At 34.3% G+C, this 20086-nt stretch overlaps 1 protein-coding gene across 2 annotated transcripts; it reads left to right on the top strand.

Moving 5' to 3' along the window:
- The first annotated feature begins 10913 nt into the window (after nt 1-10913).
- On the top strand, nt 10914-19557 carry LOC132065289 (protein disulfide-isomerase 5-1). Of its 2 annotated transcripts, XM_059458606.1 has the most exons (5): nt 10914-11099; nt 13117-13175; nt 16568-16743; nt 18937-19042; nt 19208-19557. In XM_059458606.1, the coding sequence occupies exons 1-4, from the start codon at nt 10992-10994 to the stop codon at nt 19029-19031; spliced, it is 438 nt and encodes a 145-aa protein (XP_059314589.1). In that variant the 5' UTR covers nt 10914-10991; the 3' UTR covers nt 19032-19042; nt 19208-19557. The 2 variants fall into 2 exon arrangements, with proteins under 2 accessions (XP_059314589.1, XP_059314590.1); XM_059458607.1 differs by lacking the exon at nt 13117-13175 and having other exon boundaries at nt 10965-11099.
- Nucleotides 19558-20086: the final 529 nt, after the last annotated feature.

The following is a 20086-nucleotide window of genomic DNA, read 5'->3' on the forward strand; positions in this document are numbered from 1 at the left end:
GTTAATCGGAGGGTTACCGACCTTACGTCACTCCGATGAGTTTAGAAATGTGTACGTAGCAATGTTTTGAAGGACATGAATAGGGTGCTAGTAGAGGATCCCTAATGAGGTATTTGATGCTAGAAGAGAGGCTTATGACGCATCTAAGGATTTGGTTAATGTTTAGTTAAGCGGAAAGAAGTCCTAATGGCCAAGAACTGTGCTTATGAGTCTTATGTGATCATGTACGCAATAACGGATAAGTGATGACCATGAGAAGTGCATAGAGATTACTCATGAAGATCGGGTCATGATATTGACTATATTTACCACTGGTCTACAACCAGTCGGGCAGCTATGTATCTACCACCATGCTATGGCTGGTTGGGTAGTTGTTACCACCGAGCTAGGGCCAGTTGGACAGTTACCACTGATCAGTCAGGCAGTTGCGCTCTACCGTCGGGCGATAATGGGACGGGCAGTTACTACCGTGCTACGGCCAGTCGGGCAGTTACCACTAATCAGTTAGGCAGATAGCACCAGGATAAGATGTAGGTTAGGATCCACAGTATTATACATAGATGGAGTTGATGATATAAGAGTATAAAGAGACATGCGCACTAGATTCACAGTAATAAGTCAGATGTGCCAAGTTGATTCTTATCCACCTTATTTGCAGTATATGTTTATTATATTACATTTTCGCCTTACATACTCGGTACACTATTCGTGCTAACGTCTTTTTGCCTGTGGACGCTGCGTTCATGCCCGAGGGTATAGACAGACGAGACGAGGACCTTCCACAGTAGGCTGCCTCCAAGTACTAGTCTTGATTGGTGGGCTCCACTTCTTCCTGGAGCATTACCAAGTCTGGGTTCGTATATGTACTTTTGTGTGTTACGGGTATGTGGGGGGCCCTGTCCCGACTTGTATGTTTCAGTCATGTTCATAGAGGCTTTGCAGACAGTTTCTTGTATACAGCTTAGTTATGTTTTATTGGTAGTTATGTTGGTATCGTGGGCCCATTGTACATATACATGTGCATGATATTATATTCATAATTAGCTTCCCTGACCTTATTCTGTCATTCGAGACAAAGAAGATGCAAGTTACAACTTGGTTCACTCGGCCCTGTAAGGTACCGGGTGCCAATCACGCCTTACCAAGGTTGGGGCGTGACAGCCGTTACCAAATGGCTCATCCATGCCATTTTTCATTAACGTTGATTTTACAATATCAAAAAAGACACGTGGCCTCCAATTAGAGGTCTCCGTCGTTTATAAACCAGCTCAATTTTAAATCCCAAATTAATAAAAAAATCGGCCCATACACCCGACCCACCCACAACCATAATCTAGCTAGACAATACGAGCCATATATGGTATTGTAAAATCGGCGTTAATGAAAAATGACATGGATGAACTATTTTGGTAGCGACAATGGCATAAATGAGCCATTTTAACGACGATATATATAAATGAAATAAAAGACAAACTAATAAAACTATTGATGAGTGGCATAAATGAGTCATTTCCGATAGTTCGACGGCATATTTGAGCCTTTTCCGTTTAAAAAATAAAGAAAGACATTTCACACTTAAGCTGAGAGTACCAAAATTGCCCTAACTACAGATAATTAATGAGAGATGGTGAAAGTTTCACATACCTTTTCATTTTCTATATCCGAGCGAAAAAATAAACTTTTATATCAAGTGAGTCCAAAAAGCCTACAACTGACAGCCATAGAAAAAAAAAAAAAAAAAAACACACACACAAAAAACACAAAACTGTCCTTTTTTTCTCCTTTCCAAAAGTTAGAATTTTCATCCAACAAAAAGACAAAGACTAAGGAATTTCTTGACTATTCATTACTATAACAATTGAATAATTGAAGCAAGAGAGGAAGGGTACTTAGGGGTGTAGAAAGGAGGCCCAGGTGGGGGACTGATAAAATGATGAATTTCTCCACAGCTCATTATAGAGCTAAAAAGGACTGCCATATCATGAATATGTTTACTCTACATTCTTGAATTTAAAAATAAAATAAAATAACATTCTTGAAAAGATTATTGTTGAAGTTTGAATTAAACAGAATCGGATTCCTTGTTTGAATGATACTTTACATTCTGGTAAATCTTCACATTTTATTTCTTATCTTTTTTTTTTTTGAGGTTGTAACAAAGTGTTTAAATTATTTTCTTGCAATATACCTCGCTGAAGTTGAAAACTTTAACTGTTGAGATTAGTGTAGTTTAAGGAATTTATTCATCCACTATATTGTAGCTTACTCTCTACCTCACAAAGGTAAGGATAAGGTCTATGTACATCCTACCCTCCCAAGATCCCACTTGTGTGATTACACTGGGTATGTCGTTGTTGTTGTTTCACTATATTGTAGCTTGGTTTAGTGATAAAATTCACGTAGAATATTTTTATAGAACCAATTGTCGAAATATTAAGACATCGAAATCTTGAATTTCCTTAAGATCATCATGTTCTTAAATATTATAGAGTTTGAGAAGAGAAGAAGCACATTATCAGTTCTAGTATGTGTTTTTGGAGATAATAATTTGTATTTATAATAACTTTAGGTGTCTTGACAAAGTTTCTACCATAGTTAAGCTTTTATTTTACCCATTAATTGCTAGAGTAATATCCACAAGTATGGTATATGAAAGATTTGTTAGTAGAAACTACCAACGTCTACTTATATTTTAACTCAGAAGGATTATTAAGTGAACATTCAACAAAATAAATATGTTACTGTAGAACGTACATACATCATTTCTGCAACCATGTGCACTTTTCTCTATAGTAGGACTACAGCATGAGGCCACAGAAGGCCAAGACAACCAAAGTTGTGCCAAAACTAATTGATCCAATTCAATTGTCACCAATCAATTGTCATGGTTGTTGGTAAGGAAAGAATTTAGAGTTATTCTTGTGTTAGCATGTAAAGGCTAGGCTGAAGGATTTAGAGCTTTTTACAAGACAGTAGACATTTTTTACTTTTTAATTTTTGCTAGAGATAAGGATAAGTGAAGGTAGTGGTGGAGATGTTCACTGCAACTGTTGACAGTCGAAGAAAAAGAAAAGGTCATATCATTTTTAAAATTCTCTCTTTTCATAAAATGAAATTAATAATCCTAAGAATAGGTTAAGACGCCAAATGTTGGTCACAGCCTATGAGATTTGGATCATGACGCTAATTAGTACTATCACATTTTGCCTCATGATTTTTAAGTTAGTATCGCCAAACACGAAAGGGGTTAAAACATATAACTACTTATTCATAAAATTAATTTTAGCACTTAAAACTGCTTATCAGATATTTTCAATCAGCTAACCCGACCAAACTCTTAATTTATTTACTTTTTTGATCACCACTTATAAGTTGTAAATTGTAGAATGACCCTATGTTTTCTACGGTCTACAATCGACGGTCATAGAAGAAGGAAAAAAAAAAAGCAAAACTGTCTATTTTATGTCTTTTCACCCAACAAAAAAAAAAAAAAGAATTCATAGTGGAGTCTGTTTTATTCACTATTCATTACTTCCTCCATTCAATAATTGAGGCAAGAGAGAAAGGTTACTTTGGGAAGTGAATTGGTTTCTGCATTGTTATTGAATAAGACATTTTCTCTTTTTTCATTCTTGATAGAATAAGGATAAGGCAGATAGTGGTGGAGATTTTTCTGTAGCTATAGACTATCTCTGATAATTCATTCTTTTGTTTGTATAGTTGACAATCATAGAATATCTCTGATCATTTATTATTACGTTTGTATAGTTTGCAAGCATCTCTGTATTCATACTAAAAAGGTTCACTAAAGGAGAAACATTTATCATAAAAAGATATCATTCCTAGGTTTGTAATTTATTTTTTTACCTTTACTGTTCGTTTAACATATTTTTGAATGGTGAAAACATTAAGCAGGAAAAGAAATAACAATAAAATCAGGAATGCAGTAGACTACTGAATGGCAAAAAGGCCAAATACATTTCGGTATATATAGTGGTTAAGTACAATTATGTAAGTTGTAAGTACGAGATGTTCAATTATAAACATATTCACAAATAACCACATTAGTTATTTATCCATTTCAATTAAAAGTTCATGACTACATTAGATACAGAAAATAACTTGTTCGAAAAATAGTTGTGAGAAATATAATTTGATACTACTTTAACTCAATGTATCTTATTTTCTTCTTTCTTTTTGCATGCAGATCTATTATGCTTCTACTTGTACCCTTTCATAGGAGCAGACAAAAGAAACAAAATAAGATGAATTTTTATATTAAACATACCACAACACATGATAAATTTCTCCACTGTATATTGTAGCTTAGTTTTAGTGATAGAGTTCCATTAGAATATTTCAAGAAAACCAATTGATGAAATATTAATACATAAAATCTTGAATTTCCTGAACATGTTCTTAAATATCACAGAAGAATTATAAGTTCAGTTTTTCACATAGTGTTACTTGGGATCTGTTATATTATTGCTAGAGTTTGAAGGATACTCTCTCATTATTGTAACAAACTATTCTAGTAAATTATTTTCTCGCAATATACATCATTTTTGCAACCATGTGCCCTATTCTCTATATTGAAAAGTAGTGGAAAAGGACTACAGCATGGGGCCAAGACAGCACAAGTTGTTCCAAAACTAATTGATCCAATTCAATTGTCACAAATGAACTTTCTAGTTTCTAAATTTTGTTAGAGATAAGGATAAGTAAAGATAGTGGTGGAGAAGTTCTCTAAAACTCTGAATCATTTATTACAACATTTGTCTTGTTTTGTGTAGTTGGTAGCCGTAGAAAAGAAAAGGATAACATCATTTTTAAAATTCTTCTCTTCTCATAAAATGAGATAGTCCTAAGAATAGGTTAAGTCGCCGAGTGTCGGTCACAACCTATGTTTGGATCATGATACTAATTTTTTACTCTCTACCGAGAGAGATATTAATGTTACTACTTTCAAAAGTTTCGGCATAACTCTGTGCAAGAAATCTTCCTCCAAAACATTATCATCATGGTCTTCCATGTACAATATTGTCCCAATTGATGAAGTGAAAACAACCTGGCCTGTTGGAGACTGGATCCACCATTTATTCTTCTTTCAAATCAAGAAAAGAAAAGAGAGAGAAATCAAATAGTTAACTTCATAAAATGACATTCAAAATACCTTTTTCTCCATGTTGGACCTATTCTTAGCAAAACAAACTAAACAAGAACTTGCAGAAATATCCATGTTAAACCATTGGTATAGGTTGCTCTTTCCCATGTTTAGCAGGTTGATCTTTCTGCTTATCTTTTTTGCTAGATTCTTTAGCCGTCAATGATCCTGACTTACCTTTTAGATTTGCTTTGTCTCAACACTGAAATATCCCTAGAGAAGTAACACACAACTACTTCAAAGTGACTTTGTAATTAGACTAGATTGACACTATATATAGTAATTTTTTGTTTAGATTACTTCTTCCCTTCCTTCTTATTTGTTTCTATAAAAAAATAAATTTTTATTAGTTTATTTTAGCAATGATTTATTAATTTCGTCTTATATTGCTCTTATAATTAAGTAACTACATGAGTATTAGTAGTCAAATTTAGATTCTCAAAGCATAATTAGTCAGGGTAATTTAGTATATTTTACTCTTAATAAATGATTTCTTAAGGGAAGTGCCAAGTAAACAAGAGACAAGTAAAAATGAACCAACAGAGTGCCCTTACTCCGTCTGTTTTATTTTCCTTGGCCCTTATTATAAAAATAGATTTTCCTTTTTACTTGTCCATTTTAACAAATTTCTTTCAATATCGCCCTTATCATTAAGTAACTATATAAAGTAATTATAGTTAAACTTATATTTTCACAGCATAACTAATAAGGATAATTAGTAAAGTAAACCCCTAATAAATAGCTTCTCAAAGGGAGTGTCAAGTAGAGCGAAGTAAAATGAAACGGAGGGGTACGTTATTTGTTACTCTCTCCGGTTCAAAATAAGTATCTAGTTAGTCTTTTTATTTTGGTTCAAAATAAGTGTCCACTTACATAATCAAGAAGGAATTAATTTTATTTTTTGAGATTTGCCATTATTTACTCAAGGCAATAAATAGGCAAGAGTTGCTAATTAAGGGTATTTAGTCAAAATATTTTTTCTAGGAGATAGTGTTTTCGTACAGGAGTTAGTGTGTTCTCTTAAGGAAAGGCTATGTGAATACTTATTTTGAACCGGAGGGAGTATTATACAGTTTATTTTGATAAAATTCATGCAACTTTGGAGCCACAGTTTCATTTCCAATCAAAACATTTATTAGACCTTACTAATTAGTACCCCATATTCTTCTCTTTGTGTGTTCGGTATGAAGAAAAAAGAAAAATACATGTGTTTCTTACTTATTTTGTCTTCGATAGTAAGCAAAAAATATTATGCTAAAAGCATTTGTATATAGCCCTAAACAGGTATTATGGGAGGTGAAGGTTGGTGTGGGGGTGTAGGATGGTGGTTGGTGCGGATGGGAGCTTAGATGGGATGTGAAAATTAGGTGTATTGGAAGTTGAGAGGACACAATGAATGTGGAAGCCATTTGTGGAACTTAATTTTTCTACTTTTACTAGAGAAGTCATTTTCCTTATTTTAAGGAACTTATTTTCCTAAAAAAGTATTTTTTTTAAATTTTGACCAACTAAACATGAAAAAATGGAAAAATATTTTTTGAAATATGTTTTCCTTCATACCGAACACACCCTTTATTTGTTTTAAACCTCCGAATTTTTGCTTCTTTATTGAATATCGAATCACATGTCCCTTTGTATTTGCCAATTCTCCTTCCAAACTTCCTTCCTCATAAATAATTTATTCTTTAAAAATTATTCCATTATATGACTAAGAAACTTTAATAATTATGAAGACTTACCAACAAGACATGATTAATGTGTCACTAGATTAAATTAATTATGCAATAGATAATTAAAATGCGACATAAGTATATATTTAATTAAATTTATCTATTTTTGTATCATGAATAGCCCCGCCTCATCCAACTAGTATATTATACAGAGATAATTATGATTAGATGCCCTTCGCCCATCTAGTATACTATTATATTTAGCCCAACTATCACTTTATTACCGTGTGACTCATTTTTACTTCTTGTATTTTCACAATATTTCATATATATTCAATTTTTGTTTTGAATTATGTATATATGTATTCTGATAGTTAGATGAAGTTAGTTTTGATTTTGTCATTATTATCTTCCTGACAGTCAAATTAATTAATCAAACTTAAAATTTGAACTAATTAATTAGACTTAAAATTTGAACTTTTTTTCGCTCCATATTCACCTTTGATTTTGCGCATATGGATTTGTTGTTTATACATATGTGCATATGGGTACTTTGTTTATACATAATTATACACTATTTATACATGGTTACGTAGAACATATGCATTATTCATATGTATATGTAATGTATATACAATGTAAAATAGTGTATAAAAGTATATATACACTTTTTATACATCATATACACACAGTGCTTATATATTGCATGATTGTGTGGGTGATTCAGTGGTCATAAGGAGATACAAACACATATATATAGCAAGATGATTTATCATAGTTTAATTTGATCTAGTCATTTAGGACTTCTTACTTTCATTTGATTTCATAATAGCCAATTAAGTAGCACTTATTTTATTTTGTTGTTTTCTGTTTATGTTTAAAGAAAAATTCATAAGATTTAATCTGGTTTAATTTTTTAATAATAATAAAATTAATTCATGGTACATAATAAATAAAAACGTCATGTGAAATAGTAACAATGTGACGTAATGATTCACATTGTTCAAAGGTGATAGTTGACTAGACAATTGTCTTGATCCTTGGAATTTGTGAAAATGATTTTTTTTCTTTTTTTCTAGTTTTTTTAACTCTACACCCTAAAAAGGCAATACTTTCAATTGATAAATTAATCTGCGCACCTGTGCGGATAATGACCGGATATTTTGGGCTATTTTTATCATTTTTTTGCGCGGATTGCCCTTCTTTTGGGGTGGTCTTCAAATTTTGCCCCTTAAATTTGTGGTGCTTTAAATTTTGCCCTTCATATTTGTGGTTTTTAAGTTGTGCCTTGACTTGGAAATGTGGGCGAATACATGAAGTTCGGGTTCGAACCCCGCTCAAGCATAAAATAAAAAAATAATTTCGCAAGCGGGGCGGGGGAGTGTATGGGATCCGGCGATACAATCTTTAAAAAGCTAAAGTTATGCGGATCCGGCATAACTAAAAATACCGCCCCATAAGGCAGAATTTTTCCTAAGACATAGTTTAGTTATGCCTTATGGGGCAGAATTTTAGTTAAGGCATAACAAAATTATGCCCATAATAAAAGCGTAACTTTCCTTAAGATAGCTTATAAAGCGCAAAGTTTAAGTTATGCCTCGAGGAAAAGTTCCGCCGCGCATACTTTTAGTTACGTCTTTGGGGCATACTTTTTAGTTAACGCATAACTAAAAGTTTACATTGAAAAAGTAAAAAAAAAAAAAATATATATATATATATATATATAAAAAGTCCGCCTACGCGGGACTTTTTTAGTTAAACATAACTAAAAGTCTGCGGAGGGGGCATGACAAAATTTAAACTTTGCCTTATAAGCGCAAACTTTTAGGGCTTATGCCTTAAGGAAAACTTACGCCTTATGGGGATACTTTTAGTTATGTTTTATGGGACACACTTTTAGCTGCGTTACTAAAAGCTTTACCTTGAAAAGTTAAAAAAAAATATATATATATATCTTCAAAGGAAAGTACGCCCCCTCCGTGGCGTTTTTGGTTATGTTTAACTAAAAGTCCGTCGGTGGGGGCTCTTTTAACGGGCAAACTTTTATGCGGACCGGCATAAACTTGTGAAGGAATTATCAAAGTTATCTTGGGATCAGCATACTTATGCCAAGTCTGCCTATAAGGCATGAGTATCTTAGGTCCGCATAACTTTGGTAATTTCTTCACGTGTATCAACTGATCGGGGGCATAGTGAATTTTAAACTCTTGCCTTGCGAATTTTTTTTAAAAATTTTGTTGTGCGTAGGTTTGAACACGGAACTATGGATTTTTAGCGAAGGGCAAAATTTAAAGATTTCAAATATGTGGAGCAAAATTTAAAGACCGCCCCAAAAGAAGGGCAATTCTGCGAATTGCCCTATTTTTATTGCAAATATGAATTGGGCTACAACAGCCTCAAACGGGCAATTTGCAGGATTGACCTTCGCTCGGGGTGGTCTTTAACTTTTGTCTCTCAAATTGGTGGTTTTTTAATTTTTATCCTTCACTAAAAATATTTTGATTTCGTGTTCGAATTTTTGCTCAGTTAAAATTTTAAAAAAAATTATAAAACAGAGTTTAGATTCGCGAGAGTTTTACTTCATTGACGAGTTTTAAGGTAAGTAAGTTTGGCCAAAACTCGCAAATTCGAATATGCGAATTCAAATCTCTAGAATTTGAACCCAGAACCTCGGAGTATTAGGCAAAGGCCAAAAATTAAAGGGCAATAGGATTGTCCTTCGCTGGGGGGTGGTCTTTAATTTTTGGCCCTCAAAATGGTGGTCTTTAACTTTTGTCTTTCAGGTAGAATTTGTAAATTTCTGCCTCAAGGCAGAATTATGTCCATGCAAAATCTGCCTTAAGGAAGAATTTTACAATCTATTCATAAAGGTAGAATTTAGGCCTTAAGACACAATTTTGCCTTGCGAAAACTTAAAGATTACCAATTTGAAGGGCAAAAATGAATAAAATCTATTCATAAACTTGTTTTCTCTACTTTCCTAGAGAAAATGTTTTCCAAAACATTTTGCCCAACCAAACATAAAAAAATTGGAAAACATTTCTTGGAAAATATTTTACTCCTTTCCAAACGCACTCCTAGGCTCAATCCCAAGCTAGTTGGGCCAGCTGCATTCGATTACAATAAATGCTCGGCTTCGGTCTATTTTTATTGCAAACATGAATTGGGCTACAACAGCCGCAAACGGGCAATTTGCAGGATTGACCTTCGCTGGGTTGGGGAGGGGGGCGTGGTTTCTTTAACTTTTATCTCTCAAATGGGTGGTTTTTTAATTTTTATCCTTCGCTAAAAATATTTTGATTTCATGTTCGAATTCTTTCTCAGTTAAAACTTTAAAAAACTTGTAAAATAGAGTTTAGATTCGCAAGGTAAAATTTTGTATGCTTCAAGCAAAGTTTTAAGGTAGAAGTTTGGCTAAAACTCTGCCTTAAGGCAGAATTTTAAGGTAGAGTTTTGAAAGCAAAATTCAGCCTTGCGAATTCAAATTTCTGGAATTCGAACCCAGAACCTCGAAGTATTAGGCAAAGGACAAAAATTAAAGGGCAATAGGATTGTCCTTCGCTGGGGGTGGTCTTTAATTTTTGGCCCTCAAAATGGTGGTCTTTAACTTTTGCCTTTCAGGTAGAATTTGCAAATTTCTGCCTCAAGACAGAATTATGTCCATGCAAAATCTGCCTTAAGGAAGAATTTTGCAAATCTATTCATAAAGGCAGAATTTAGGCCTTAAGACACAATTCTGCCTCGCGAAAACTTAAAGATCACCAATTTGAAGGGCAAAAATTAAAGACCACCCCAAATGAAGGACAATCCGCATAAAAAAAAAAAAAAAATTAAAAACCACCAATTTGAGGGACAAAAATTAAAGACCACATCTCCTTCAGTTATTTTTAGTTTTAACGGTTGGGTGAGCAACCATTTGGGTCAAGTTCAAATTGGAACTAAAAATAGACAAATAATGGGATCGAACTCCAAAGTGAAGTTCACCCACAAAAGAAGCAAATATAAGCAAAATGGTCCATAACCTTTTAGAAGTATTCCCAAACACCCCTTTTCTTTCATTCTTTATCCCTTTTGTATTCCCTATCGTAGCAATTTTCAAATTCATAACAACCCGTTCAAATTCATAGCAATTTTCAAAATAAAAAATCTGGGTTGCAATGAAAAGGTCCTTAATCTTATTATTGTCTTGCATTTTTTTGTTGAGTTCTATATATATTGCTAAAACTGAAGTTATTACCCTTACAGGCGATACATTTAATGACAAGGTAAATAAACTTTTGTTTTAATTGCTTTTATTAGTACTAATTAAATTGTTGTTCTTAGATCTACTATGGGTTATGCGATCTGTAACATGTTAGAGTTTTTAAAGTAATTATTGTTTTTATTTTACTGTTGTTTTTTGTTTTCAAGATGATATTTCATTAGTAATTGAGTAATGATATGTAAATTTGATTTGGGTTTCTGTTAATTTTAATTATTTGCTTGATTTTTTTGGTTATTTTACCCAAAGTAGGAAATGAGTGTTTCCATATTCTGTTTTGCTTAGAATCTTCAAAAATGTCGACGGGTGCGTGTTGAATCTTCCAAAAGTAGTACTCCGTCCGTCCCAATTTACGTGAAGTTGTTTGATTGTGCACGAAGTTTAAGAATGAAAATACGACATTCGAAATTTGTGGTCTAAAACAAATCTTAGATATTTGTGTGGCTTAAATTACTTCCTCCATCCATTTTTACTTGTCCAATATATTAAAAATGGATGTCCCTTTTTACTTGTTCAGTTGAGATGTCCCTTTTACGTATTAATTATTGCGTTTCAACTCTAAGGAATTGTTAGTGACTGCACAACTTTTAAACTATGTTTGATTGATTTCAATTATTTAGATAGATTTATAATAATCAGGGATAATATTAGTTACTTGTCATTTTATTTATTGCTCCTTAAGGGGTGTGTGCCAAGTCAAACATGGACAAATAAAAATGGATGGAGGGATTAATTATTGTTCTTGTTTTGCTATTGTGTTTTGTTTACAAGATGATATTCCATTAGTAATCGAGTGATGATATCTAAATTTGATCTTGGTTTCTATTAATTTGGTCGTTTACTCGATGTTTTGGTTATTTTTGCTGAAGTAGGAAATGAGTGTTTCCATTTGGAATAGCATGAGATGCAAGTGTCCTTGCAATGCTCTTTGTCTCACAGATTTATTTTTGTGTGTAACGTGTTTAGGAGCTAGTCACGAAAACCACATCTGGGGTATGTTTGGTATGAAGGAAAATATTGTTGGTAAATAAGTGGATTTCTTTATTATTTTCTAGTGTTTGGTAAGCAAGCAAAAAAAATATCAACCCAAAATCATTTATATATAATCTAGCAAAACACTATGGGGGTGGAGTGGGGGTTCGGGGGTGGCGGAGGGTGGATGGTCAAGGGGTGGGTGTTAGGGCGTTGGGTAGGTGGGGAGGAGAATGTCACTTGTGGAACTTGTTTTCTCTACTTTCCTAGAGAAAATGTTTTCCAAAACATTTTGACCAACCAAACATGGGAAAATTGGAAAACATTTCTTGGAAAATATTTTACTCCTTTCCAAACACACTCCTAGGCTCAATCCCAAGCTAGTTGGGCCAGCTGCATTCGATTACAATAAATGCTCTGCTTCGGTCTATAATATGCAATACTATGTACTTAAGGACTATCTAACACTAGGTGTTCTCTAATATACTCTAGTGGTTATATCTCTAATATACTGAGTTTTTAGTAAGCACTAGAGCCGATTTGACTTAGCTAATTTAAAGTAACTGATAAGTATAGCTCTTCCTCTTTTAAGACCTTCTATCATCATGTTCTCGCATCTAAGAACCGGTGCATCTAGAGGCCTACGAACATGCCGCTAAACCATCTTAAGCCTTAGAAGTTTGTAACATATAATAAAAATAAACAAAATGGGAAAAAGAAACCTATTTCAGTTCCGGTTTGGTTGTAGTTTGGTGATAGGGATGTTTTGCACTTGGTGGATATGCTGTAATCTCTGTTTACTTTGATCTAGTTTGGAGTAGTGGTTACCCATTAGTGGGCACGGACTACATGTTACTAAATTAATCAGCTATGCGTGTAACAAAATATTTAAGTTCTTCTTATGTTTTCTGCTGATTTGTTTTACCATCAATTAGTGGTCAACATTGAACCAAATAATACTTGCAGTATTGAGTTTGCCGTTGGTGTTTTTTGCAAAATTTTGAATGGTTTCCATACCATACTCATGTGTTCTTTTGGGTTTCATTTAGATAAACGAGAAGGACACTGCATGGTTTGTCAAATTTTGCGTTCCATGGTGCAAGCACTGGTAAGTCTTTTAAAACTAGTCTGCTTTAGTATTTCTTCTTGTCATTGTAGAAATGGTGGGCTTGTCTGGGATATACAGGGATAACTAAATTATCGAATGTCAGCTGCATATGCTTACTAACAGAATCATGAACTGGTAGTATGATAGCCATTTCGAAACTAAACTGAAATTTTTTACTTCTGTAAAGACAAGTGTGCTTCATAAGTCTACTCTGAGGATCTAAATGGTAACCAATTAGTCCAAAAATCTTCAAAAGCGACTCTTGTGACATGGTTCAAAGCCATAGTTACTGTCTTCATGTTAAGCAGCATAGAACATTCGTCTGTTAGCAATGCACATATGATGAATCCTCTTGGTAATACATGTATCTTTGCTTGGTTGTGGGCTAGGTGGCAACTATTATTGGTCAAATGCAGGAAAATCTGTAGCACGTTTTATATCATGCTAATTACCATTATTAGCATATTGCACATTTTCTTTTGTTGGATCTCTTTTAGGAAAATCGTTGCAGGTTTATATACATGGATATTTGATTAATACAATATCAAATTAAGAACAATGACAATCAATACTTTGAAGGAAGGGCTACGCTAAAGTTTATGTGTCTTAGTTTACTAGGATTCTGGTGTAAATGTTTTTTTTTTACAGCATGAAAGTAACATGATAGAATCATTGATCTGTTAGATGGAAGGTCACTTAAAGGAAGGGGTATTCATAAGGAGTGTTTAAAGTTAGTTCAGCTTATAGGATGATGAATCAATCAATTCAACAGACTACAATTGGCCCTGGAAACACATTTGGAGACCCAAAATTCCACATAAAGTATCCTGTTGTGTGTGGCTTTTAGCTAAATAAGCAGTTCTGACACAGAATAATTTGATGAAAAGGGGGATACATTTATGCTCTAGATGTTTCCTATATGGAGAAACAGTAGAGACGGTTAACCATCTGTTCCTACACTGTAAGTTTACACAGCAGCTCTAGAGAATATTCTTAAATCTCAAAGATATATCCTGGACCATGCCTGGCAAGGTCTCAGAGGCTCTAAAGAGTTGGGAGGAGGCAGGTTTACAGGCAAAGAACAAAAACAGATGGAGAATTGTCCCTGCCAGCATATGGTGGGCAATATCGAAGGAGAGGAACTCTAGATGTTTTGAGAGTATAGAGAATGGAGTGCAGAAGGTGAAGTTGAATTGTATTTTACTGCTTTATTTTTGGTGTAACCAGGCTTATTCAGATGATATTGTTACCATTATTGATGTTTTAGATTCAATATACGTATAGAACTGTAGAGTCTTGGAGTACTTTTGTAGATATGGTTTCAGTACAATCTATGTACTGTTTTGCTCATATGATATATAAAATACAGCTACCATTTTTATTTTTTTTATTTTTTAAAAGAGTACATTCCATATTAATTGTCTCTCTCCCCTCACCCTCCAACACCCCCACCCCCATCCACACCACTCCCATACCCATAGCCTTCACCCCCGGGGCGCGCGTAGGTAATTTGAGCCTCGGTAAAAGTAACCGAGGGAATCTCTCGGTAAATACCGATGGACCTCTTTGGTCATTCATCGGCATTTTACCTCTGACACAGTATTCAGGAAAAATTAAATATACCGATGGAGTTTCTCGGTACTCTCAAAAATCAAATAATATTGATATTATATTTACCGAGAGACGGCCATCAGTTAGTTAAAATTAATGTTGACTTCCTTGCTAAAGTAGATTGGGGCCATCAGTATTTACTGAGAGATTCCCTCGGTTATTTTTACCAAGGCTTCAACTGCCTACGTGCCCTGTACCTAGTACCGAGGGACGTCCCTCTGTAAATCCCATAGGTAAAACAAGATTTTTCAGTGGTGAATCACCGGTCGAAAGAAAAAAAGAAGAGACAGTTAGAAGTTTTGAGTTGTTATGTAGTGAAATAATGATAGGGGGTGGGGATTTGTATTGCAGGCTACTGAGATGTGGGTGGTTAGTAATTACCATGTGAACTGGTTTAGCATATAACTATCAACTTGGGCAATCCGTTCAATTCAAATAACACAGTTTTAATACTCAGCTCAATTACTTTTAATTACTTTTTTGGTTCTACAATGTGAGGACAATTTAGGAAGATTTCAACAATTTGGGTGTCCAAACCAACACTATGCAAGTACGGAAAGCCTTATCGTTCTATTAGTAGAATAGATAGATACTCTAAATATCATGATGAACTTAGCATGGTTGATTAAGTTGTTTAATCACCGCGCTGCCCTTACTTACTCCATCTGGTTTTTAATACGATACTTCCTGTTTAGGAGTCATAGGGTTTCTTCTTCAACTACGTTTTTTTTTTTTTTTCCATAGATATTTCAATTTTAAAAAGTTGTCACTTATATTACTTCTTGTGTAGTTTTAAATATGTATGTCTATCCACAATTATTACCATTTCAATAAATATGTATCTCTCCTTCTCTCTCTCTCTCTTTACTTTTTATTTTTTTATATAAGGAATATGTAAGTCCTACCATAAAAAAGTAAAAAGGAATCACTGCCTGGTTTGAGACTGAAAATTGAGTGGTTTGACCCTCATGCTCTGAATTCTATCATTCTTTTGAAATGGATCACCCAGACTAAAATGATTTTCTATTTGGTATTTACCTTGGTGACTGCCAAATCCCTGTCATTTACTTCTTATACTTTTGAGCATGTGGAACTTATATTTATAAAAAAGCCTAGTTCCATACAGAAGCCTCTTTCCCTTCAGAACCTGAAAACCTATCAAATCATGACATGGTTAGAATTTGTCTAATAATTTCCAGAAAGATTACTGTGCAGATCCTCTTTGCTGTTTTTGTGGATAGTTTAGCATTATTATTGTTATCGCAGATAAAAACCCCTTCAACTTAGATCATGTAAGACTATCACCCCTTAAGGAATCCATCAGTGCAGTTGGGGGAACATGTAAATTATGGCTGGTAGATGAAAATAAGCTTCTAGTCTCTATAGAAAAGTGTTTGCAAGTTGGACTCTTTAAAAAAAAATAAAAAAAATAAGGGCAGCCTGCTATGTTGGACTCTTATTACAAAAACCTGAATGCCATATCCTACTTGATCCATGAAGGATTCTCTTGAGTTTCCAAATTTAAATTGCTAAAGGTGCCTTGATGCTCCGAGAAACTTGTAGATGTGGCTTGCCTGTTCACTGCAAGTTCAGGCATATTGCCAATAAAAGTCGTTATATCATTAAGTGCGTGAGATAATTAATGGAGAGTATGATAATTATTTTAACTTTTACCTCTGATTTCAATTCATATGATATCACAATTTTAGTTATTGATACGTTCATTGCTATATTTTCCTCACAAGGTTCTTCTGTTTTGCTAATTCTGAAACTCTTTTCAGCAAGAACCTGGGAACACTTTGGGATGATGTAGGGAAAGTGATGGAAGGGGAGGACGAGATAGAGGTGGGACAAGTTGATTGTGGTACAGATAAGCCAGTGTGTAACAAAGTTGATATCCACTCATACCCTACATTCAAACTCTTCTACAATGGAGAAGAAGTCGCAAAGTACCAAGGTAGGAAGTTTTTCCTTGAAATATATCTTAACTATCTCATAGTCAATTTAAAATATCCCCTTTCATGTTTTATAATACAAGGATACACAATTTAGATTTGTTTTTCTACTTAGCCCATCTGTATCTGCTTTTCGAATTGTCCTGTGATTATACAGTTTGTGTAGAATAAAATATTGCAGTTACTGCGATAATTTGAGCGATACATATCATGCTTCAGTTTTGGTTTTTTAAGTGAACTGAATTCTTGAACAATGAGAAATTAATTATAATATAGTGTAAAACTGTGTCAAACATATTTGGGACATCTAAAACTAGAAAGTTTGTCACGTGAATTTGGTGGAGGCAGTTATTAGCCATTTCTTGCTTAGGTGCAGGGGGACATTTAGTTATCAAAAGACGTAGCTTGCGGGCCATGTCAAACTACTCTTAGGACTGTTGTGATGAATTTATAAAGTTGAATACTTCGCTGTAAGAATTCAAAAAGAAAGTGCATAAGTAGCTGAAATGCTTGGTTAATTGCAGTCACGTTTAGGGAGATGTATGTGACTAGCAAGTCTTTACAAGTTTAGATCTTGTATAAAGTTCTATTCGTTTACTAGCGCCAGGAGTTAGGGTGCTAGAGAGATGTTTTAAAAGGAAAGTTGATCAGTTTTTGGTAGATAATTGGAATTGGTTTGAAGGACTTGGGCATATAGTTCATTTTTGAGGTTCAATATTGAATGAGTCGACCTAGGGTTAAACCCTTTGTGCATTATAAGTTTTTTGCTAAGTTGCTCGGACTCTTTCATTTTCAGTGCCGCACCCTTGTGAACACAACATGGGTGTGGGACCTATATTGGATATGCTCTACCAATTTTGGGTACTTTGACCAAAATCGACAGAGAAATGTGGGACAGATACAATGATTTTTATATCAAAACAAAAGCTAAGGTGAAATTGAACAAAATTGATTAGCTTGTTTGTAGAAATTTTTATGCAGTCTTTTTCCTTATATCTCAATCCTCTGGAATTCTCCTCTTGATCAATATTTTCTCCTCGGAATACCTTCTAAGTTTTCTCCATAGCGCCTCATAATTTAGACATATAACTATATTTTTATATATTTGAATTACTTTTAGCCGGATCCCAAACCCGTACCCGTATTTGGATCCATACCTCCGACTCTCAAAGTTTAGATCATGAAGGATCTAACCTCTAGATCCACACCGGTATTGGCACCCGCACCCGAGTCCGAGCAACTTAGCTTATTTGGGTGTTAGCTCGCCATTCATGTGTAATGTTAGTGTAGATTGACCATGACGATCAAATGTTGAATTTGTATCAAGTCTTTAGCTCAGATTTGACGTAAGTGGAGACCTAATCTTCTACTTGTATTTTCTATAAATTGCAGGTGTTCCCAGTGCTCAATAAAATGCATGAAAGCGATTTAAAGTGTTTTGTGGCATTTGCATGTAGGGACGAGTGTGTGCTTGCTACACTAAGTTTTGAAAATTTGTAGGACGTGGTATATTTGTTCTATTAGTGTTACCTTGTGAACCACAGGTGACAATGGGCAAGAATTTGTTAGCTTGTTCAATCCCTTCGGTGGCATGCCTAATCACCATCTAGAAACCACCTCATTGACTTGATGTTGTCTTATTTTTGTCCGCAAAAAAAAGGCGTCTTATTTTTGTGTCTTTTTTATTTTATTTTTTTCTCTTGCGTTTTCTTCTCAATATTCATACACTTACCCTTACTCGCACCAGTGGCTGTATCGTCATGTGTCATGTCGTTTTGAGCTATTGAAATTTGAAAGTATAGTTTTTCTTCGTTCATTCTTTTACCTGTCTTAATTTGTTTCTAGGGTATCTACATACGTTCTTTTTATCTGTCTTCGTATGTATCCACATAGAAATCTTCCCACTTGTATCAAGGTACTTTTAGCTCCTTTAGCATCTATCATAACGTTAAGATTGAATAATAACCACAATTTAACTGCCTTAGTCCCTAGACAAGACGTTTGAACTCCTTTGTCCCAGTCTGTTACTGCATTTGGTCTTCTCTTTTCGTTTGATACTTGACTAATTGTCAACTAGACTATTCCAAATGATTGAGATCAATACTCTGGTCTCTTATGACAAGCTGATCTTACCACTGCGTGCCCATTAACTCGTATTTGACTGGGAATCCTCTATTTTATATCTGTTGCTGTAGGAAAGAGAGATATTGAATCGCTGAAAATTTTTGCAATAGAAGAAGCAGAGAAAGCAGCCACAAAAGCTGTAGCTGATGATGATAAAGAGTTGTAACTTACTGTGAGGTAAAATCGAAATGCCTCTGACTTTCGTATTGCTGGACGTGAAGATCTCTTCTTCTTTTTATCTGCATTTATATCTAAATAATTTATTACAAATTTCTCGTTTACAATTAATTTTTTGGGCCAAATTTGCAAGCGTCCTATTGAAATGTGGTTTGACACTGACAGGTAACAGGTGCAGTTTCACCGCGAGGAGTGTTTCCTAAGCAAAATCCGAAGATTTCTTCTTTTATAGTGGCACTAGATAGGCGATGGCTTCTTTTCTCCTAGTTTTCTTGTCTAGGATTTTGTTAATCCGAGTAGGCCGTCATTGGCAAACGAAAAAGGAGCTAATTTGTTAGATGATTAATGTAAACTCCGAAGATACTCGAAAAGAGAAGGGGATAATGCAGAGATGTTAGACATGAAATTTGTTATCCTTTTTGGCAAAAGAGTAAAGAAGTCATATTCAGGTAATGCAGTTGTAATGACAATACCACAATATAATGCTTGAATATGATCAGAACGTGCTTTTTTTGCGTCTAGCAACAAGAAGGGAATAAATTTCTCACAGGATGAGATACAGAAGAAAATGATAAGTGGATACTTTAACACTATGCATTTCAAGAAATTACTTTGAAAATTTCATGGTCACATCTTTTTTGCATATGAAGGTGAGAGGTAAGAGTAGTTTCTGTTTTCTTTAGTTTTTATTAGAGCAATTGTGATATGGAAGTGACGAGTGCTCGGATCTATTGTGAAATAGTTCGCACAAGAAAGGCTCAAAGCCAATTCAAGGGAACCTTGACGCTTCATAGGGTCTTTCTGTCTAGGTATAGGTAGTTCTCATCTTCAAAGATATGTCTATTTCGCCAAGCCTCTCTCCTAGATAGTGCCTTGATCATTACGTTTTTCGTGAGGTTAGAAACTTACCCTACAAGGAATTTTGCTATCTTAGGATGACTCTCGTTCACTGAGGCTTTGGTCACTTGCTTCCCTATTATCAGATCACCAACATCCTTTACCTTTAGTAAACTCTCTTGATGTAGTTATAGCAAAATTAATAAT

Source organism: Lycium ferocissimum, chromosome 7 (assembly GCF_029784015.1).
Source record: "Lycium ferocissimum isolate CSIRO_LF1 chromosome 7, AGI_CSIRO_Lferr_CH_V1, whole genome shotgun sequence".
Taxonomy (NCBI): Eukaryota; Viridiplantae; Streptophyta; class Magnoliopsida; order Solanales; family Solanaceae; genus Lycium; species Lycium ferocissimum.

Bases quoted from the DNA above. Each gene is read 5' to 3' on its own strand.
- LOC132065289 (XM_059458606.1), top strand. From the start codon at position 10,992: ATGAAAAGGTCCTTAATCTTATTATTGTCTTGCATTTTTTTGTTGAGT. The intron at 11,100-13,116 runs GTAAATAAACTT...GGTTTCATTTAG, and splicing joins GCGATACATTTAATGACAAG to ATAAACGAGAAGGACACTGC. The intron at 16,744-18,936 runs GTAGGAAGTTTT...CTGTTGCTGTAG, and splicing joins AGAAGTCGCAAAGTACCAAG to GAAAGAGAGATATTGAATCG.